We start from the raw sequence: 24,720 nt of genomic DNA, 5'->3' as shown, positions 1-24,720 counted from the left end.
GTCAGCCAAGAAGAGAGTTAGCTAGCTACCCATTAAGTGAACTGTACTGACATCAACTCAAACTAATTCACTCATCGTGGACTGTCAATAAAACATTCAGTTCCAGACGAGATAGAAGACTGAATATTGTTTGTAAGATTGTAAAAATTCTATATATAAATCATTATTTGTAATAACCATTAATATAAATTGTATTGTTGTTTGCATATTCAAATATATTTGTATTAAGAAAAAATATTGTATGTATCAATATTGGCAAATAACATAAGTTTAATACATATTAACATTCAATTAACTTCTTAATTGAAATTAAAATTTCAGCCTATTTGAAATAATAATATATAAATACACAATATTGAAATTTATCAAAAGTGCATATAAAGGATTTGTTTGTTTTGAATTTCGTGCAAAGCTACACGAGGGCTATCTGCACTATCCGTCCCTAATTTAGCAGTGTAGGACTAGAGGGAAGGCAGCTAGTCATCACCACCCACTGCCAACACTTGAGCTACTCTTTTACCAATGAATAGTAGGATTGACCGTCACTTTATAACACCCCCATGGCTGAAAGGGCGAGCATGTTTGGTGTGACAGGGATTTGAAACTGAGACCATCGGATTACGAGTTGAGTGCATTATCCACCTGGCCACACCAGGCCACATATAAAAAAAGCTGCAACTTTAACAAAATTAACTATATTACCTTCTCCTTCAGCAGTCACTACTCTTCCCTTGAATTCTGGTACAAAGGGTTTAAGACTATCATTCATTAATTTCTTCAAACAAGCTTCTTCTTTTCCACACAGTTTCTTTAAAATTGATCCCTTGTCTCCAACCTTGAAATTTCCTATAAAACAAAATCCATAAAAAGTTTCAAGTGTAATCATAACCATTCCAAAAACGTTTGCTATAAAAATGTTCTGAAAATAAGTTAAAACAAGGAATTTACCCACTGAATCATATTAAAACTAATAACATTAACAGTTCTGATTACACTTAATAAAACTAACTTTAACTTTAAAATGTATGAATCTTATGCAGAATAATTAACAGTGAAGATATAAAGTTAATGCAATATAATCAAAGTTCCAAAGCTACTGTAGAATAAGAGTTATGTATTTCTAAAATATGATGTAATATAATCAGCAATAAAGCTTTAAATATGATTTAAAATAATCAGCACTGCAAAATAAAATGACTGAATATCATTATGGAAAATAACACAATAAACTGGCTTTGAGCTCAGTTCACAAATTGGCATTTATCACATTCAGTGAAATCCAATAGTATAAAAAATGTCTTCTAGTAGTGTATATACATATATATCTTAAGGGACAATTATCACCAATGGGCTTATTAACTAAGCCTACATGATATAACCTATGCTGTATATAAAACTGTAGTTGTGCATTACGTTCATAAAATGCAGTTGAAGCAAAAATATATTCATCCATAAAGTAATTAGAGCTGGATTACTTTTTTAACATTACTTTACAAAGTGAAACTTTGCAGTATTAATAAAAATGGTGTTGAAATGACAATATTACTGGAAGTAATATTAATACCCATTTCTAACTATATTATTAATTTATAACAAGTTAATATGCAAAAGAATTTCTAACAAGTTTTTTTTTTAATTTTATACTACTGAGGGTTATAAATATTATTTTTATTAAATATCAGAGATCACTAGACCAACTAGAGCAAAGTTCCAAAAACCTTTGCATTTATTTTTTTATATCAGACATGAGACTCAAAGTAGTGTTATATTATGCTGAAATCTGAATTACACACAATGTTTGTTTGTTTATGAATTTTGAGCAAAGCTATCTGTGGTAACTAACCCCAATTTATCGATAAAGGTAGCTAGTCATCACCATCCACACCACCACCTCTTGGAATACTCTTTTACAAATGATTAGTGGGATTGACCATCATATTATAACACCCCCATGGCTGAAAGGGTGAGCATGTGTAATGGAAAGAGAATTCAAACCTACAACCCTCAGGCTGTAGGTCAAGCTTCATAACCACTTAGACATGCCAGGACTATACAGTATAATTTTTTTTTTTTTGTAATATGCTTATTATTGTTATTTTGAAATTCTAGAATTTCACTGTATAAACTAAAAGATCTAACAAATAAACAAAATAACCATCAGATAAAAGCACATGGAATTAATCTCTCGGTGAAACACAATTAAAGCATGATGTCACATGTATTTATCTAATAGATAGGACTGAAGAAAGCAAATCAAGTCACAACTTAAAAAAAAAAGTTAATAATATAACTTCCCTTGATATCATGCAACCAACTGAAAAATATTGATATATTTCTTAACTAAAGAATTTTAAACTGGTAATTTTGCAAGAATATTAATAACATTAGCTACTTATCTAATCAATTCACAGCCAACACATCTTAAATCAACATTTCTCGTCAGAGTGGATAACAGAGAAATTTTTTTTAGAGTTACACTGAAATAGCTTTTTAACAGAATAAATTATAATAACACCTTTTGCCACTTACTAAATAACCTAATGTTTATTTAGTCATGTTTTGAAACCATATCAAAAGTTTATTAAAAGCTTATATAGTTAAAATAATAACAAGTAAAATAAAAAATCTACCCAAGTTGTCTTGAACCTATTAAAAAGAAAATTGTTGCCTCTGTAGATACCCAATGACTGATTAGGTTAAGAACACACAGCAGAAAGAGAGTTAGAACACTGTTTTGTTTTGTGTGATCCTCCAAGTTAAATTTAAAACAACCATATAGGATAACAAATTATACACATAGAACTCCAGTGAGGTAAAGAGAAATTGGAAAAATTTATGGTTTCTGAGTGAAACAAAATAATATAAAGCTAAAAAATAAGATAAGTGGCAACTATTTGAACATTTAGACATAAAACAAAATTAGCATGTAACAAAATATTCATTAATCTTGATAATCGAGCAAGTTATATCCAGTAATAATATTTTACATCCTACAAATCTGACTATATAGCTTAAACGAAATAAAAAAAAATTGCACCAATACTTAAAGCTTATCAGTTAAGTAAACAAAGTATATTTAGCCTAACACTTGTAAATATGTTTTAAAACTTATGTTAGTCCAAAAACCTCTACAAACCTTGATGGCCAGCTAGTTGAACCCAAGGATATTTTTGCTTTCTATATGTTTGAAGAAATGGGCATAAATGTACAATATTTCTCACTTTCTTCCATCCTGATAGCTAAACAAAATAAATAAACCATTATCAGTTGAATTTACAAAAGTAAGAACAGTTCCTTTAAATAAAATTCATATTTGGTAAATTTAATTCAAGAAACATCGGTACAATAGTAGTGAGTTGAATCTTCTGTTAATCATCTGCATATTTAGTTGGTTGTACAGTTATATTCTTCATTATCAACCCAAACAATTCAAGAGTTAACTGCATACCAATACTTGATGTATCTCTGTAAAAACACTTTTACACAAAAGAAAAATGCATAGATAATGACTTAGTCTTTTAGCTTTCTGTCCACAACATTATAAAAAAACTAACAGTTCTAACATTCATATTAACTGCCTTTTATGCTGCAAGGTAGTGTCTAAGCATTGGACCCTAAAATATTGTAATCTTAAATTATTACACGTCCAGTGACAGAACATAAATACTTGTAAGTTTATAATCCTATTTCATTTCTTAAAATATTCAGAAAGATCAATCCTGTTTTAGTCCTATCTTTATCCATAATATTTTAAACTATTATCCAATTATTATACAAAAACAGAAGTAATTAAAAAAACAAGTTGGCTTTTAAATAGATAGTGTCAAAACAGATTTATCCATAATTATCAAAATATAACTCTGACCCAGATTTGAAGTAATATTTATATCAATTAATACCAAAAACAGAATCAAGGATAAATTATCCTTGAGCGAATGAAGTCAGAAGTTATTCATTTGACGAATCATTGGAAATGTTTTGAGGTTGTTCTTTCGGGTTACTGACCATTAAAGAGGCGAGTGTTGAGTCAATACAGTGACTTTGAAAACTGAATTGTTAAATCACTTCACTATGACTGTACTTAATATTATAAATAACAATTAATTCAATTTCAGAATATATTTTAGCTAAGACTGATGTGAAATTGGCACTCCTATTTTATTTGGATTACTTTACATTAAAAAAAAAAGGTATATTCCTTCTATAGTTAACAACTTAGCTCTAGCAGTGCTTGACCTGAACAGGAACACAGTACCCACTTTTAAAATAAATATCAATTTTGTCCACTTTTTTAACAAAATTATACAACTTGGTAATGTTTAGAGAGTGAGATTTCACCAACTGCTTTGCCCCAATGGAGGTATGTGTACAGTTACTTCTATCACAGATGCTTATTTTCTTACTACAAAGCTTTACATTTGGCTATCTGCAGTCTACCTACCATGGGGTAACAAGCCCCAGGTTTTTCACTGTAAGTCTATAAACTTACAACTGACCCACCAGGGCATGCTCTCGGCCGTACTAATTCTTTCTCTGTTGAATATTATCTTGATACATAAACATAGATTGCTTCATATAAATACAATTTCAATCTGAATATTTAATTAATGAATGATGTTAATTTTAAACCCACACGAGACTACTAGTCAAATGTACTCTTCTGACGTCATATTTACGGAGCTTCCAACTACAATTCGAGCGCTGTTCTCCAGCTTGCATAAGTAACTAAATTTTTTTCTTCTAATTTCCGATCTTGTTGTTCATATTTAAGTTTGCGTGAAAAGAACAAGTTATTTCAACGTACGTCATCTAATCACAAGCTCAAACGCCAAATTTCAAAATGTCAGAAAGACGTTAACTTTAATTTAAAAAAGTGAGGGGGCGGTCACCAATTTTTTTATATAACAAACAGAAGAAATAAGTCATTCTGCTTTATACTACGTTTGTCTATACTTTATACATGTATGGCAGTTGTGATATAAGTGCAACCTCCTATCGAATGTAGACAGGTGCTTCGAAAACCTTGCTAAAATACTGTTAACCCGGAAAGGAAAAACTACCGCGTGTTTATTACTAAGTTAATGTTTCGAAAATTCCAATAAGAAAAAGTTTGGTGAATATTTTGAGAATCGAGGAAGAAACTGTCTTTAACATAAAAACGAGTATTTCAGCCTCACATATTAAGTTGTTTTTTCCAAGGTGAGGCTACAATGACAATTTACAACGAAACGTAATTTTTTTCTTCAATCGCTTTTTGATGTAACAATAAACATGATTTACGTGGAAATTTTATATCCTTTGAAACACCAGGAAAAAGTTTGTTTTATTCCGAGAAAAGTCAATAAATGTAAAGATTGTGAAACTGCAAATACGTTATAACACCAGAAAGAAAATTTATTAAACATAATTTCGAAAGCACAACACAGCCCAGCATACGTCTACATATTTAAGAAAGAACGTTATGAAATGGAGCTCGCACTTAATGATTCATTACACTATTTCACAATTATAAATATGGTTCATTTTACCACCAGGCTGCTACAAAAAACGAACTTGTCTCACTAAATGATAAATGGACTAGCTCATAATAGACGTGTTTGTTTAACTAACAACAGCTGAGATTTTGTTAGGTGAAATTCATTTGTACCACTAGTATGCAAGATGGGTCCACTATATAAGGGGGGGTTCGATCAGGAAATATTCTGTAGCAATTCCAATTTGTTTTATATAACTGAGTTTACTCGAAAAGAAAGAGAGAACACACATGGAACTTTCTATTCAGTAAAACAAAATAACAGTACGTGTATTAGCACAAATGACAATCGCTTTTATTGGATACAAACTACTACTGTAAAAAAAATGCTGTCATCTTTCATAGATCATAATTGTGCAGATATCTTCCCCATAGGTAGATAAAGTGTTACCTTTTGTGAATGACATAGAACCATACGTAGCTACAAAAGAACTTTTCTCACCGTGTGATAAGAAAAAAGCACGTACATAGAATAAATGAAAAATTTCGAAAAAATCTATATTAATAAATAGGGCAGCAAACATACACCACAGAGCCAGTTCGAGGTATATTTACTCACACTGGATATTTCTGATCAGCCTAGAATAACAGTTTTGAACTGTCAACTGACATCAGATCAGATAGACTGATGATGTTGAATATTCTCAAAATAATTTGAAATAACAATAACCAGTGATAAGTGGTATATATATATATATGAAGTTATCCATAGAGACTAAAACTGTTTGATCTCTGCAACTGGTCACGAACTATGAACCCTTTACTTCACACATTCAAGTGATGTCACGTCTGGTTTGGCCTACAGTAGGAACAGCCATGGTATTACATCAAGATTAATTCAAGACAGCGGATGCTTATTGGTAAAACTGTCTCAGGTGATCCTTCTGAAAGTGAAACACGTGGATAAGATAAACATAAAAAGACACCATTTTGGATGACGTCATATTCACTAAGCTCAAGGTAAGCAGCCATGACTGACTTCCAGCTGACTCTACCATCTCTATAAGCACAGATATTTTGGACAAGATGGTACTCTCCTATAGATATAGCCATCTTGGATGAGATACTCAGTGGTGAGCATGATATAACAGCCCATAGAGGTGTTTTCTTTATCTCATTTAAGTTGAATAAACAAAGTGTAAGAGATTGCCTTTCCATCAGTCAAATTTAATTTAAAGCCATACCATCACACCAAAGTAACATATTTTAATAGTCACCTGGTTTTTCTTTTATTAAACGTCAGTTCAAAAGTGGAAGTTCTTAGAATAGACAGTGATCAACAAATTACAAAAGAAAAAACGCAACTGACCACACACTGGTTTACGAGGCTTATTTCACTCTATGGACTTAGACCCATCCAGCACACACACACTCAACCATTTTCGTTTTGCACTAATCCAGTATTTGATTAAATCTATTCAATAAATACTTTACTTTATTCAATCCAGGTTTTGAAGCTTCCAAATCATCTTACTCACCTCATCCATTGCTTCTCTTTTGGTTGTTATGATGTATTTGTGAATGGATTCGTGTCTATGTTGTAGATGATTATTAATATTTTCAGATAATCTTCTCGAATATTTTCATTATTGTTGTTAAAAATCTGCTGGATGCAACATGCTTAGCACCCTTCAAGATATATCAACTAGATATTGCTTCTTTCTTTCTATTTTATCAGCTATAGCTTGTCAATATGTATAAAACATGGGCCACCATGAGTAATAACATATCTATTTTTAAGAACAACTTTTGTTTAACACTATTTACTCTCAGAGTATAATCATCTTCGTAGCTAGCCTTCCCTTTGGATCTATTAACGTTCAAATAAATTTCCATGGTCAGTTTATCTCCATTTTCGTCCTTGTGTGTGTGTGTGTGTGTGTGTGTGTGTGTGTGTGTGTGTGTGTGTAGTAACTGGAACTAATTTCACTTTGTCTTCCTCATGAGGTAATTTTCTTACTTATTCCAGTTCATGCATAACACGTTTACGTATCTTTTACATTAACACTCCGAGAAGAACATTTCATACAAAACTTACAATCTGGCATAACTAAAAAGCCTTAGCACACAGCATCAAATGACTAGTAACAGATATGCAAGTCAACTTTCAACTTATAGCATAGGTTAGCGTGTCCAATTCTCAGTAAATTACAAACATTTCAAAGCACATGCTATTGACTGACGAGAGACTAAGAGCATCTTATTTGTTTTTGTAGCGCAAAGCTACACAATGGGTTATCTGCGGAAAAACGGATTTTAGTGTGTTTGTTTTAATTTCGCGCAAAGCTACACGAGGATTTTCTGCATTAGCCGACCCTAATTTAGCAGTGTAACACTAGAGGGAAGGCAGCTAGTCATAACCACCTACCGCCAACTCTTGGGCTACTCTTTTACCAACGAATAGTGGGATTGACCGTCACGTTATAACGTCCCCACGACTGAAAGGGTTTTAGTGACTTAATCTATAAATATGCCGCTGAGCCACTAATAAATAGTCAACTGGATGTGGCGATGTCACCCACGAGTGCTGCAGACAATGGGAGCCACCATGTCCGGGTTAACCTAATATGTCGTTACTTGAACCGTCGCTACGGTGATGCCAATATAACTACTAATAGCTTTGACGAACATTGGTGAACATGCTTCATATTTAGAGAGGAACTCTTCATGTTGTTCGATAATTTAGATACAAAGTTTACAATCATCATACAAAAGTCATTCGACTTTCAGATATGTAGCTATTACAAGTTGAGGTGCGTACATTTAACTAAGTCGTTCCAATAAGAATATTGAGAATGAAACAACTGTATATTTAACACTTCTGATACGTTTGTGTTCTTCAAACTTTGAAAACACAAATGAATCGGTCTCTTAACGACGATATTTAGATTGTCATTCTTAAAGCACAATTTAAGGGAAATATCCTATCCTCCCCATATATTATTTTTTTTAAGAATATCCAAATGAAATATACATACAATGCTTAATTAACTGAGCGACTAACATCTTAACTGTATGTAACGAATATGAAAGCAAAGTTTATCAACGATTTAAACCATAGTTTGCGGCTAACTCTGCTTTTTCAGAGATTTTACAAAGTTCACTTTCAATTAAGCAAAAGTGAGGTAATTTTTACCATATGTGTGTGTGTGTGTAAAAGTTGCATGTTTAGAAAAGCACGTAAATAACTCCTTATACAACTTCAAACTACTCTGGTCGTTTTGTTTTATAATAATGTTAGCTACATTATTAAATACTAAGGTAAATCTATAAATCATTACTATATAATATTTCACGAATATTATTACAGGAATTTTTTTCTAAATAACATCAGTGACAAACATTACAAACACGGTAATTAAAAAAAATGTTAATAAGAACATTTAGGAATTTTCTTATATTCTATCTTCAGCGTTAAAATCTCAAAACGTTCGTTCAATTCTTCTATCAATAGACGGCCCGGCATAGCCAGGTGGTTAAGGCACTCGACCCATAATCCGAGGGTCGCGGGTTCGAATCCTCCTCACAGCAAAACATGCTAGTCCTTTCAGCCATGGAGGCGTTATAATGTGACGGTCAATCCCACTATTCTTTGGTAAAAAAGTAGCCCAAGAGGTGGCGGAAGGTGGTGATGACTAGCTACTTTCCCTCTAGTCTTACACTGCTAAATTAGGGACGACTAGCGCAGATAGCCCTCGTGTAGCTTTGCGCGAAATTCAAAAACCAAACTGTCAACAGTTTTCTTCGACAGCAACGATAAGCAGAAGAGCCTTTGAGATTTCAATTAGTCGTCTTGAAGTTCAAGAATTCTGGAATAACTTCATGGTGTTTTAATGTGGTTACAAACTGAACATCAACCAATACCTTCAGAAGTTTCAGATAAAGTTTTTCAATTGTACTAAGTAAATATAACCCATCATATCCACACCACCATGTTAGAATATTTAATATTGGTTCATCTGGCGGAAAATGAAACTATTGGTAGAAGAATTATGCTAGCTTTTTTTTTTTTTTTGTTTTGTTTTTAGATTTTTACGCTGAAGATGGAACTTGGTGTTAGGGAAATTCCGAAAGGTCTGTAATTAAAGACTTTTTTTGTATCACTGTGTTTTTAATATTTATAGCATTTCGTTTTGCACTTTATGGATCAGTTATTAATGACATATTATGAGAAACTTTAGACTCATAACAGGGAAAACCATAGGGGAAAAACGTTTAAAATTGTGGATCATTCGCGTTCCTTTTCAGTCACAGCATATCGGTTCATAGAACGGTCCTAAGTTTTTCATAGATTGCTTCTAAATTTTCTGTTGTTATTTTTTCAAATGCAATCTTTCAGCTCATAGATCCGTCAGCTCTTCACCGATTTAATATCTAATTACAGTTTTGGACTCAGGAAGTCAAACCCTTTTGGCTCTCCAGTGGCACAGCAGTAAATATGTCTGTGGACTCGAACCACTAAAAACCGAAATTCGATACCCGTGGCAGGTGGGCAGAACACAGATAGCCCTTTGTGTAGCTTTGTGCTTAATTACAAACAAACCCTTTTGACTGATGTTGTCAACCAAGCTCAAAGTCTCATAAATTAATTTACTCTTAATCCTGTCTAAACGAATTTCAAACACCGCGGCTACTGAGGGTTCCCTTTTATTTTATGCTCCTAAAGTACCGTTTGTTAACCAGAAGACAAACCTGAAGATGTGCATATCTACCTTCAAAAGGTTAGTAGGAACACACAGCCAATGAAAATAAAACTTTGTTATTTTAAAATAAATTTCCACATGCACGTTAGGAAATTTATGAAGCCATGTGTAAAGAAAGATAAGCCTAAATTCATTTTCACCCTTATGATTTGAATCACCTCTGTTGGAGCTGATATTTCCAAATATCTAACAATGAGACTACATCTCCTTAGATACTTACAGCAGGGAATACCTGATGAGATGGATGGAACGTCCAAACCACCAAGCAAAAATAATATTTATATTATAAATAGTTTGTATTTATAACGTATCCAAATAATTCATATTGGTAAAAGAAATGGTTTGCTTAAGTATTTTTTTTTTAATTTCTCATGCCAGTTTATATTTCTAACAAACCCAAATAATTCAAATGGCTAAAAAAATAAATTACGCAAACGTGTTGTATCTTCTCTTGTCAATAGACGATGAAAAGAAACTGTGTTGACGAGATACGTCAAAATCAATATATCAAATTATTGTATATATTACAAATTAATATCTGATTAGAGCAAGCTATGTAGTGAAAGCAAAACTAGCAATCAGTACAGTTAACCAAATACACTATTATTATATTTCCGGTTGGTTGTTTTGCGTTTATTGGCTCAAAGCAACTAAGCTATCTGCACCAAACAACCAGTAAAAATAAAATAAAAGTAACATCGTTAAAAATGTAAAAAAAAAAAAATCAATGTAAATAAAACTAAATAAGCTTCAAACAGTTGAGGAAAACTTAGAATTAAAAAGGCCAATAGATTTTAACAGTTTATAGTAAGGCGAACAGAGTCACCGTCGCCAATGACACCGTCCAACGTCAGGGGTGAAACTATGGTAAAAATATGTCTAGAACACTGCCATCCCTCAGGGTTGTAACAACGACAGAACAGTAAAATGTGGACTATTGTGATTTAAGTGTTTGGAGAACTTACAAAAGACCCTGTGCAGAGCTAAAGCCCTTGATGGTGAACAGAGTCCAACATCTTCAAGGCCGAGGTCCTGGCAGAGCCATATACCAAAGACCCATGGTTCAGTTTCAATCTTTAACACAGAACATCGATCTGCTCCCAAAGAGGTAGAAGAGAGAACACAATGTTCAGTGCCCTTGTACACTTGACGCATAACTGCTTGATGTGTGGAATGAAAGTCAACGTACAGTCAAATACAAATTCCGGGAACTTTGCCCCAGGGAAAACAGGAAGCACAACTTCTCTGAGACGGAGCTCAGGATCGGGGTGAATGCCCTGTTGGCAACAGAAGTACACGCAAACAGTTTTAAAGCAAAAAAGGTAAAACCATTGCTGTATCCCACGTCAGTAAACGATTGTAGGCAGTCTGTAGCTGCTGCGCAATAAACCTCATGTTTGATGACTGACACGAGAGGTAGAAGTCGTCGACATAGAGACCAGTTGCATTAATCTTTATGATGAAAATTGTGAGATTCAAGACACAGCCCTGGGGACTCCAAGCTATTGTGTAAAAGAACGGGAATGTTTCGAACCCACACAGACTTGGAATCGTCTGACCATTAAAAATGTTTAATAAAAATGGGCAAATGGTCACGCAACCTATACGAGTGTAGGTCTCTCAGGATGCCATACCTCCACATAGTATCATAAGCTTTCTCAGGGTCAAAACATACAGAAAAAAAAAAAGATGTCGCTTGAAAAAGGCTTCCCTGATTGACGTTTCAAGCAAAATCAGGTGGTAGATGTTGGAGCACTGTCGTTAGAGCCCACACTGGGTAGTCTAGAGAAGGTTGTTTGATTTGAGTAATCAACCAAGACGAGTATTAACCATCCTCTCTAAGATCTTAGAGAGACAGCTCGTTAAAGCAACTGTACGATAGTTTGAAAGAATCTTGGTATCATTTCCACGCTTAGAGAAAGGGAGGACAATAGCATGGCACCAAATATCAGGAAAACCACTCTCCTGCCAGATCCAGTTAAAAAATAGCCAGAAGAATAGCAAGAGAGGCGGGAAAAAGACAATGCAGCATCTCATAGTGAATATCATCAGGTTTGACTGATGTATTGCCAGACTGATGAAGAGCAAGCTTGAGTTTCGCCAGTGTAAATGGACGATTATACTCATAGAGATGATCAGCCAAAAAGAAGAGGTAATCTCTCTGCCAGAGGTTTGATGGTTAAGAAGATGAGGAATGAAGTAGAAGTGCTAGATGCACGAGAAAAACTTTTGCCGAGAGTATCGGCAATACTCTGGACATCAACAATTGCCTGGACATCCAAGAGCAAGGTCGAAAGGGAACAGAAATACATTGCCCACTAACCTTTTGAATTTTGTTCCATATGATTTTGTAACTGGTAGCAGAAAATATGCTAGTAATGAACTTAATCTAAGATTCCTTCTGGCTTTGACGTCTTACCTGGCAAGCATGTTTACTGGTCCACTGGACCATGTGGTTTGAAGTATGGGTACTTAAAGAAGCTATCCCAGGCCTGTTTTTTAGTTTTCCATGCCATGTGACAGGCTGGTTCCCACCACAGACGAGGACACCATGAGAAGCATGTCGAGGTTTTAGGAATACATCTGAGCAGCTGCTTGGACAATACAGTCAGTCACTGCTGCCACACAGTCGTCTAGCGATGGTTTACAGACGACAGCAGGATCAAGTTCCGAGAGAGCAGTGAGAAAGGGCCAGTTGGCCTGGTCCAGCTTCCATAAAGACACACGAGAGTCAGATGGCATCGCTCACGGGCAGTCTTTCTCAAAATGATAGGATAATGGTCACAGCTCCGTGGGTCACTGTAAACCCTCCAAGAAGTGAAAGAAAACAAAAGAAATCAACAACAGTAAAAGACTGTTTAAGTGCATGAAAGTAAGTATACACCCGTACAGAAAAGAGAAAGGCTGTGATCTAAGAACATATGCTATATGGAGAGACCACTTCCATCAATATCAGCACCTCCCCAGCGGATATTAATGTCCTTCAGGATTAGAAAGGAAGGCAGCAACTGTTTAATAAGAGCATCAAGGTCCATTTGATCATGTTTCTCCAGGAGACAAGTAAAGACAGTGATGGTACGACTCAAAGAAACACAGATAGCTATGGCTTCCAAGGGTGTATTGAGTGGCAAAGATAGAGCAGACATGTACTGGTCAACCAGCTGTGCCACACCTCCATGCACTCATTCATCACACAACCTATCACTGTGACATAAAGAAAACTGCTATAAGGTGACTATATTAGCAGGTTTCAAAAATATAAGAATCAATCAGCTCCTTAATGTCATATAAATTAGAACGGAAACCTCGACAGTTCCACTGTATCTATGTAGCCATTTTTATTTACGTGCAGGGGAATTGGGCAGAGAGCCCTTCTATTTTTGCACACATCTCTTCTTTTTAATAGAAAGAGGTCTATCCACTTTCACGGATCCTGCCCTGTCTCTGTTAGTAGATGAAGATTCCAGTGACTGAGGGCGTGAAAGAATAACCGTTCTAGTGTATCTCAAGATGGCTGGTATGGATATTAAAACTTTTATTAAAATAAAGTAGAGAACATTTCAACCTTTTTGGTCATCTTCAGGTTAACAAATACATTTTTAATTCAAGTAGGTTTCTCGTCATCAGGAATAATCGTTCTGCATATCGGAGCCGAAGAAGAAGATGGACTCGATAAAATACCAGAAGCTAGAGACAAAGGAAGTGTATCCCCAAGAGCCACTGGAAGAAATGACGAGGATAGAGATAGGTGTTGACGTTACCTCGTCAACTTTCTTAACCCCAACGAGCAAAAGATTATTCACGTGGTTTGAAAACCAGTCTATCTGAGACATGGAGAGATTTGTCTGCACTCCCACTGTAGCAGTAGAATGAAGTGCAGCACCATACATCTGAAATAGAGTGGTGAGCAGTAACTTTCGAGTCTCGAGTATGAAATTTTGTGAACCGTTTTCAAACATTGTACCTATTTTTCTTCCACCCACCTAGGGCAAGAATGAAAGTGAGAGGGGTGAGAACCGCTACAGTCAACACAAAAAGGGTCCATTTTGCACTCACAGGCGTCATGGTCCCCGCCACCACAACACATGATGTCACTCAAAGACTGAACTATTGACATTGGAAACATCCGAGATGGTTTGGAATATATGGTCATACTTTGCAATTTAGATAACCTGCCTTGATGGTGTCACGTGGACGTGGTGATGTAAACGTGAAAATTAGAACATTGGTCAGCAGCATAATTCCATCTTTGTAAATGGAGATACGCCTCACTGCAGAAACTCCTTGGATGGAGAAACCAGCAAAAATCTCTGACTCGGAGATGTTCTCAAATCCCTCTTAACAATAACTCCTCGTGACGAATTCAAAGTTGCATGAGGAGTAACCTCAATGGGTGTATCCCCAATGGGCTTCAAATGCAAGAAGAGTTCACTGCGTTTTATAGTGGATTTTCCACCAACATGATCACAGAACATAGTTTTTAACTGACTTCGGAGAGCCAATAAGCCCCTCTAGTTTCTTGTGAATAAAAAGGGAGGCATTTGTCCTAAAACTTTGTCTGATAAAGAATATATAATATTACAAAATGAGGTACGGGTGTTGAAGTTTAAGATTGCTGTTCAGAATCTTCAAGAAGAGGTCGTTTACCAATGGTCTGTTTTTTCACTATTTTATTTTTGATTTAGAAACTCCATAATAAAGAAAGAATATTTTGGTGCCCATTGATCCCACCAACCATAGTGCCCTACGAGGAGACACTCTACAATGCCAAACAAGGGTTTCGTCAGGGTTTCGTGAGCACTACACTCAAACACGATGTCCATAACACAAGTTGGGAACGTCCAACACTGGTACCCAGTTGGTCCTGACCCAAGTGTACCAGTAGATTAACGCTGGGGACACCTCGAAACCGCCCGTCTACAGGAATACAAGGCCAAAGTGGTATGTCAGGGTTGGACCCCCTCAACCACCACAATCCTCTCCTCCCCCCTTCACAGGTCGCCATGCACGACAAACACGAGTGGATTTTAAATCCCAGAGGAGGTAAACTGAAAGTACAGAACCTTCTCTGGGAGGTCCCTTCACCACGTACAGGAATCCACATCGAGAAAATGTATTGTTTAACAGTTGAATAACTCCGCTTTAAAAAATTTCTGTCGTAATCCCAATAACATCTTACCAGATTCGGCAGTTTGGGAGATTAGTCTTAAAAACATAGACTAAGCTAACAGTGTAATCTCTTTCGTCAATAAGATTATTTTGGGCCAAACACTGATACTTTTATTCACATTTTCATGATGACTATATACCATCCAAAAGCGCGACTGATACACAAATGTGGAATATGTTTCGTGTTACTGCCACGACATTTCTGGTTTACACAACATATAGTCAAAATATATTGGAACTAAACAGAATCATAAAGTGTAATATACAAATATATGTGGATGTTGCTTTGGAAGTATTTAAAACTTTGTGTTAGATCAATCAAGCATTTGGAGTTTCAAACCAAGTGTTTAAATTAGAATTTAAAACAAAACTGTTCACTTTGGTTAACTCTAGAATTATTGAAGTCCTTACAGGTTACCAGCTTTTCAACACTTTTTTCTAAATCATTTACGCACCAAATTACTTATGATTTCATGATTTTGTTGGCTACACAACCCCTAATAACTTAGGAGTAACACAGACACACAAACCATTAACACTTTAATTAATTCAACTAATTGCTGCTGAGGTACCCAAAGGCTGACATCAAAAAATAATGTTACTCGATGTTTTTTGGTCAATTCTTTATACCGAGTGTTGTAACAAATAAAAATAATATTCAAACAAAGCATATGCCAATAGAAATGTCTTATCGGTGACAACATCTCTAACGTGACACAGACCCTGTCATAAAACCTTTTTCCAGAGGATTAATGGTGGTTGTAAGTTACAGCTACGAAGGTAAGTTAAACGAAGATATATTGTTATAGTAGTACTATAACTGAATCTATCAAATAAAGCCCAAATTCATAACCCTCCTTATTAAATCTTGCATGTATTAACGTCTGCTGATGTTAGATATCCAATACCTCAAGGTCCATTGATCTACAGGTAATATAATCCCCGTATTTACTCAGTACAGAATATATATATAAACATAAACACACACATGATGGTTAGACAAATCTTTCTTTCTTCTGGGTCGGGATAGTTGAGTGGTTTGCATGGCTGAACTGTGAACACAACACTTAATGGTTCAGATCCGGTTGTGAATAACAAAAACAAGATGTGATCCAGAATTGGGGCTGTGTATACATTATACGAACGAATGCTAAATCCAACTGTTCAGTCGCATAAAGACAGTAGTCCAAGAGGTTCAGTGGGTGCACGCATAACGTTAATCCTCACATGAATGAGTGGAATAATTCAATAATTTAACTTTTAAAATTAAAAATTACAAACCTAAATTTTCCAATCGTGGTTTTTTCCCACAACATTTAGATGGTACGCTATAATAATGACAGTCACATCCCGTCATTCGATCAGACAAGAGTAGCCTAACAGTTGGCGGTGGATGCTGTTCACTAGTTGCTTTCCCTCTCGTCTATCAATTCAAAATTAGAGATGGCTGTGCGAAGATAGCCCTTGTGTAGTTTTTCGCGAAAATTCTATATACAACAACTCTTTCTACTTCGCAAGCTTACCTCATGTAAGGTACTACAAACTTCTAGCCGAAGAAGTTAAAAACTATAAATAGTCATCTACGTACTAGCATGAAATCACGTGAATAAAACAAAGATACACTATGGTACTCAACCAAGGCACTGTTAATTATCACAGTGACTTTAAGATTAGCTAAATTATGATCCACAATATTCATATAATTCGCTACACTTGGCCGTTTATGCCTCTGTGATAATAACGTAGTCTTACATATCATAAGAGCAATCACACTGAGCAGAGTGTATCTTCTATGTACGGTACAAGTACGTGCTATGTACGTAATGACAGTAAGTGTGGCGAATTTGTATCGTATATAAACTGTCTTTCATCTATATAATATACTATTATTATTCAGAATGCAGAAATGTTTCTGTATATAATCTCTGCATTCATCAAAAACCATGTGTAGTCCGTAACGTCTGCTTCATGTTTAACAAAAAAACAAAAACAACGCTGTTTAAAACTTACAGAGTAACATTATTGTTTTCACCGTGCAAATGGTGCACCTATAATAACAGCCTTTATTGAGTTAATAAATATATGAATGTATAATATAAGCAAAATATACACTGACATCCCAAACACTACACCATGTGATATAAACCTGTTCCTACATCAACTGTTTGACGTCACTACTAACGTCAAAGTTTCCACTTCTCGCACAGTTTGAAGGACACTTTTGCGAGGGAAGGAAATGAAGAAAGGAAAAACCAATCGCAAGATTACGTCCGTCCGCCTCCATTTTGGACATAAAACACACTCTTGCGGATACAATACATACGCACAAATAAAATGCTATCAAGCACAGAACAAATAACTGTAATAAATATGTATTTCTATATATGAATAAACACACATCACAGAAAGGTTAAAGGTTAATTTTACAATCTTTTAACTACAACAAAGCAAAATCATAAGTATAATGTGATCAGCACTTTTCTCGCAGTGTATATGCAAATTAGGAATATAATGACTGGTCATGTACTCTGACATGTAAATAGCTGATTATTCAGTATACAGTCCAAAAGAACTTTTGGAAGAGGTGGCTTACAGTCCACGATTAATATGTAAGCCAGTACAAAAAACATGAGCAGTCTCATAGTGATGTTATATGCAGTTTGTTATTAAGGTTGGCGGTCATTCTTTGAAAAGATGTGTTCTCAAGGCATCTTCAATGTTTGGAGCCACTCGATGAAATGTGAAGTCTCTCCAAAGAGCACACTGGAGAAGTTTGTTAGAACTTCAACGAAATTCCGTTACTATTTTCTTTTCTGCGAATGTGTCAAAAGTTTATTTGCACGATGTGGGTGGGAATTATAATTCATAAGGTTAAAGTCAAAACCAGTTATTTCAGCAAACAGGAACAAAAACTGTCGTAGGATGTAATTATATGAACGGCATTAATGGTACTGATCTGTAGGATGTAGAGGTTGGTGAACTCGAATACCAGTGACTATTCCTGCCCACATCAAACACCCTCTCACAGTAGCACCGTCCTATACAAAATAAGGTTGGATATGGTTCTTAATTGTCCCCAAACGATTACATTTGTGGTGCAGATGAAGGACGACTCATCTGTAGAAACAATATTGCTCTAAATGTCGTCGGTTTACTACAGTGTCGTTGTCCTTGCAAGTAAACTGGTTGGACCAAGGCTAAGAGAACCTATAAAACATAAGTCGGTCTTGTGAAATCTGTTACAGCTGTTTGTGCACTGACTCATGGCTCAGTGCTTCCATTTCGAAACAGTCATCTCAGGATTGTGGTGGAACAGAAACTAGCGTCTGTTTGCTTTTGTTAAAGACAATTTACCTCCAGTAGTTGTCCGAAAAATTGTACTATTTCTATGGTAGCAGCTTCAATATGCTAACAACACTTGTAATTATCGTGTGATTATCAGACTTCATACGTCCAATGGCTTTCCAGTAACAGCAGAACAATTCATAGCGTTTTCTATTCTGCGATTCACTCCATGGTGACAATCGTTACTCATACCACTATATATAACATTGACTGAATATTCAATAGCTTACATTTCAAGTAGCATGACTCGTCGTTAGATAGCTGCCCGATTTTCAGAATATTGAATTGAAGGGGATATTTCATATTATTTTTTAAATGTGATTTTTCCTTGTCATACATATAATATTACAAGTTCAGGTTCATATTATCCGTTGTTTTGTGTCTTGTTTGTTTGTTCTGAATTTCGCGCAAAGCTACACAAGGGCTATCTGCACTAGCCGTCCATAGTTTATTGTAAGGCAAGAGGGAAGGCAGCTAGTTACCACCACCCACCGCCAATTCTTGAGGCCATTCTTTTACTAAAGAACTGTGGGATTGACCGTAACATTATAACGCTCCTATGATATGAAAGATGACCCGGCATGGCCAGGTGGGTTAAGGCGTTCGACTCATAATCTGAGGGTCGCGGGTTCGAATCCCGTCGCATCAAATATGCTTGCCCTTTCAGCCGTGGGGGTGTTATAATGTGAATGTTAATCTCACTATTCATTGGTAAAAGAGTAGCCCAAGAGTTGGCGGGGGGTGGTGATGACTAGCTGCCTTCCCTCCAATCTTAACACTGCTAAATTAGGGACGGCTAGCGCAGATAGCCCTCGAGTAGCTTTGCCTGAAATTTATGAAAAACACAATTAAATGAGCTGAAAGGACGAGCCTGTTTGATGTGGATAAGAATTCGAACCTGCGGTCCTCAGATTACGAGTCTAGCGCACTAACCACCTGGCCATGTATCTACAGCAGTATGAATGAGTATAGATTAAACATATTTCTTGTTCATTGTTATTTTAATAGCAAAACTTCCAGCTAACTTATGTGAGAATTACTATTCTCACACATTTCATTACTCTATGTTTCCTTCTAATGTTGCGTGGTATCGTTTGTGGAACTAGAAAAATGCAAAATATTTATCTGTAAGCACTACTGATAACTGCTGACAATCCCCGTCTGATACCGAAACTAACGGCGTGACGGGTTATCTCTTGCTCTGTTTGCAAGTAGGGCGAGGAAGTTTACAATGATTATTTCAGTAATGTATACAAACACACACGTATGCTCTGTGCACATGTTCCATCGATAACTGAACCTAAGTTTCGTTTGTTTTCAAGATTCGAGTGAAACTAAATACCGAACTGCACTAGTCAATCTTAATATTAAACTGTTAAAACTAGACGGAAGACAACTAAGCAACAGTATCCACGTTAATATAATCGAATAAACGGATTTTATCGCCACTCTTAAAATACATCCATGGTTCTAACGTGCAGATCGTTTTTTGTTGTTTTTCCGGAAGTGAGTCCCAACCTATGGACTCTCCGGGTTAATAGTAACGCACATTAACCATTAAGCCTCTCGATAAACTCAATAAACTGCAGAGCGTGTTTTTTACGAAAACAGAACACGAGCCACGATCTTACAGATTCGCAGTTCGTTACATTAACAAATTTCCCACGTCCAGCTGTACTCTTAGAAATCGTCTATTTTCTACGTGCGTTTTTCATAATACATTATTTTTATATCAATCACATGGAGATAAACTGTTTGTCGTACTCGTGATTATCACTTCCTCAACTCCAAAGGTAGATACTTCATTATTTTACATATGGGATTAGGGCAGAGCATGTCCTAGGCAAGGTTGTAGCCTGGGCGAACAATGTATGTGGCGCCCCAGATCCTGCAAAACTGACAAAAAGTCCGCAACTGGTAGGGTGTGGTCAGAATGACCTACGCCGATTTTTTAAGTATTGCTGTTCTATACCCGATATTTTCTGAACTGTCATCTTCAATCACTTCTTGAGTGTTGAGTAGAGTGAATATGCTATCATAGTTATCTTTGTTTTTGTTGTAATCGTCTGCGGGTCATTCTGACCCCCATTGTATTTATAAGGATAATATATTTAATGCTTATTACACGTGGGTCATTTTAATCCATCCTACCATTTATAAAACAAATATCTTACTCCACCATTTGAATTTGAGGGGTAAAGTAAAAATTGCGAGCATTTACATATATCTGAACGTGCATCAGTTATATAACCGAGGTATATTAACAAATGTTTAAGAATTAGAGGTAAAACAAACTTATTGAACTGATGTACAAAATACGTTGTAATATAGAGGTGTAACAATGGTAAATAAATTGGTTTTGCTGGATTTATTTATCTCATAAATACGTATTTATTTATTTACCTTTTCTCTATAAAAGTTTAGTGCATAGGTACATGATATTTGTAGAAAATACAGACTGTAAAATAATACACAGCACTTGAAGCAATACACTTAACAAGTGTAGTACCAAAACTACATAAATATTTACTTTCTTCTACGACATATATTTCCTTTCACACGAACGTTTGGCGTGGGTTTTACTTTCGAGTTCACTTCCCTTTATTTAAAGAATTTTCTCGTCTGTGTTACAGGCAAACAAATTTAAAATATCGCTTAGTAACAAGCCAACATGTATTAATGTACGTGTAAGCTCATATTTTATACTAGTAAAAACTGTAGATAAAAAAAGAAATATTCTCTAACATTTAGAGCTTTTGGATTAACGTACATTTCAAACGTTTCAAAATTAACAAAAACTGCATCCCCAAATGGTCTCTTTTAAACCAGTGGGTTCCCAAGCTCTTTAAGTCTGATGGTCCGTAGTTGTGAATTTAAAAATAGTCCGAGACCTCTAACCTACAACTTTAGCATGATGACTGAAAAACAATAACGTCTTATTTCAATATACTGTATCATTTAATTACCTGAACACAATGTTTTATCGACATACTGTTTATTTAAAATTAAATTTATTTGGAACACACTGCTTAAACAGTAGCTTCATTTCTTTATTTCAGGTACACCTTAGTGATATATTTATTTTTGTAGATTCAAATCAAATATCAAAGCAAACGTTTATTATGTAATTAAAGAGGAAATTGTATTACAAAACTCCTTTGTATCAAAAGCACCAATTTCCAGAATCCTACAGATTTCTTCTGTGAAGTGTAGATATTCCGCTAACATGGAGATTACTTAAATTGCATAAACCAGGCTGTATCCAACCAGTCTGTAACTTTGTAAACATTTCCACATCTATATAAACCTTATCACATGATGTCACTAAAAACATCAGAATGTTGATGCAAGATATTTAACGGTTTTTTTTTTCTTCAAGAAGCAGTTATGTTATTCACCTTCATAATATTTAATTCGATTTCAAATTTCCTGTAATCGCTGTTACGTAAAATATATTAGTTACTAACGTATAGTATAGTCACAGCATACCCCTAACCTCACATTTTACAGCTAACTGAAATATATAATTTTATCAAAATCAAACTTGACCAATAAAAAGGTATTAAAATCGAGGTATTAAAATGTTGGTAAATTCATTTTTGAGCCAATCAAAAATAAGATAATTTACGATATGATTGTTTGTTTGTTTTGAATTAAGCACAAAGCTACACAATGGGCTATCTGTGCTCTGCCCACCACGGGTATCGAAACCCGGTTTTTAGTGTGCAAGTCCGCAGACATACCACTGTGCCACTGGGGGACTTTACGATATGAATTCAGGGCGGATTTGTACAATAATTACACAGGCTTACAATGGTGTTATTGTTTTTAAAGAGCGTTATAGAACGAGAAATACACCGATAATATATAAATGGTTAACAGGCTATATGACTTGTTATTGCTGGATAGTATTTGTTTGTGCGTGCATTTTGACATAATTATTCATATTATTTATTCGTCACTAAGGCAACAAAAAGCTGCATAAATGCCCAAAACATATTCTATTTGTGGAAATTTGATCCGAGTAGAAGTTTTTCTTCTTTCTTCTCGATTTCAAAAAAATCTTTCCGTCGTAAAAAAAAAAAATCGAAATCTGCGTAACGTGAAATCCGTTATCAAAACCAATAACTTTATGAGGTTTAAATTCGCAAGCCTGTGTTATCAGTAAAAATCTGTTAGATTAACAGTTTCTAATATGCAAAAAAGCCAGTGCGTTTTGCTAACACTAGGTCCCGATTACGGCTTTTATTTTATGTCGCTTAGCAACAAAAATATAACCTAATATTGTAGTTATTCTATGTACCAAAAGTACAAAATCAAATGTACTGATAACAGAAGCGGGAAAATGATGATTTCTTAACTTGCAGTATCGTTGATTAAAATATATTTGTTTCTTAATTAAAAACATTGGTAATATAGCGGAAAATAGTCTTGAGCAAACTGCATGAAATTTATCATGAAAATAAAAATATCGATTGTACTTTAATCTTAAATCGTTTCTAGATTAAACTAAGTGACCCCACACTACGTCTTTACTTTAGGCTTATTATAAAAAAAAAAAAAACAAGGTTTCACAGCCCCCTTGCACCCTCCGTCACTAAAATCATAACGAGCAGACAGTAATTAAACTATTCTATTTGAAAATAGATTTTGGCTTTTATGACTCCCATTACGAGAAATCGAACATGGCGTGACATACACTGGCTTTTATATAGGTTAGATTACAGTTTTGTTTATGTCTCATTCAGTCTTTTTCGACAACAGTTTTACAAACAGATCTCTGGTAAAATGTGCCTACGAAATACATGTTACAGATTCATTTTCTTCTCACCAAAGATAATATTCAAAAGAGAATCATAAATATTACACACAAATCATCATTATAAGCCTAACTGTATTTTTTTGGTTTGCTAACCTAAGCTGTGCTAATGAGCTTTAAATAGGCTAAAATGCAGTCCATAGCAGACGGTTTCACTAAATAATTAGAGCATGAGGCTCTCACGTTACAATTTTACCGGCCCGGCACGGCCAAGCATGTTAAGGCGTTCGACTCGTAATCCGAGGGTCGCTGGTCCGAATGACGGTCGCACCAAACATGCTTGCCGTTTCAGCCGTGGGGGCGTTATAAAATTACAGTCAATCCCACTATTCGTTGGTAAAACAGTAACCCAAGAGTTGACGGTGGGTGGTGATGACTAGCTGGCTTCCCTCTAGTCTTACAATGCTAAATTAGGGACGGCTAGGGCAGATAGCCCTCGAGTAGCTTTGCGCGAAATTCAAATTCAAAAACAAACAAAAACAATTTTACCTTTAGTGAGAAAGAAATGGTTTGTTTTTGAATTTCGCACAAAGCTACTCGAGGGCTATTTGTGCTAGCCGTCCCTAATTTAGCAGTGTAAGACTACAGGGAAGGCAGCTAGTCATCACCACCTACCGCCAACTCTTGGGCTACTCTTTTACCTACGAATAGTGGGATTGACCGTAACATTATAACGCCACCACGGCTGAAATCGCGAGCATGTTTGGCGCGACGGGGATGTGAACCTGCGACCCTCGGATTACGAGTCACACGCCTTAACACGCAAGAGAAAGAAACGGTATCTGTAACACATAAAGACACACATATATGAACATTACATAATTGGTTCCATATATAATATAGAATGATGATTTTGGCACAAGTCATAACATTAATCACACCTAAATCATTTTTGGTTACCTTACTGGTGACTGAAAACGATTTTAAAAATTCATAAATGGCATAAATAATTTTTAAAGCGATGCCCAACTTTTCCATGGAAGAGTTGGAAAACTTTACCAAAATTCTTATGGAACAGGAATGCCCACGAGACATTTATGGTTTTTAATCATTTAATTGAGTTATATACGCCCGCGTGATTTCGCAAAATGTTCAAGAAATTTAACCAAGAAATGGAAACAAATATCATCCGGATATTCTAACATTAAAAA

The 24,720-nt window shown here is 35.4% G+C and overlaps 1 protein-coding gene across 2 annotated transcripts in view; it reads right to left on the bottom strand.

Moving 5' to 3' along the window:
• Positions 1 to 24,720, bottom strand: part of LOC143229827 (uncharacterized) — a 55,664-nt gene that overhangs the window by 7,935 nt on the left and 23,009 nt on the right. For both annotated transcript variants that reach the window (XM_076462636.1, XM_076462637.1), the window contains 2 exons: positions 3,137 to 3,239; positions 703 to 846 (listed from right to left, as the gene is read on the bottom strand). In XM_076462636.1, the coding sequence (XP_076318751.1) occupies positions 703 to 846; positions 3,137 to 3,239 (247 nt within the window). The remainder of the gene's footprint in view (positions 1 to 702; positions 847 to 3,136; positions 3,240 to 24,720) is intronic.

This window comes from Tachypleus tridentatus, chromosome 10 (assembly GCF_004210375.1).
Source record: "Tachypleus tridentatus isolate NWPU-2018 chromosome 10, ASM421037v1, whole genome shotgun sequence".
In the NCBI taxonomy this organism is placed as follows: Eukaryota; Metazoa; Arthropoda; class Merostomata; order Xiphosura; family Limulidae; genus Tachypleus; species Tachypleus tridentatus.
The sequence above is the reverse complement of the archived record's forward strand: the minus strand, read 5'-3'. Positions and strand labels throughout refer to the sequence as shown.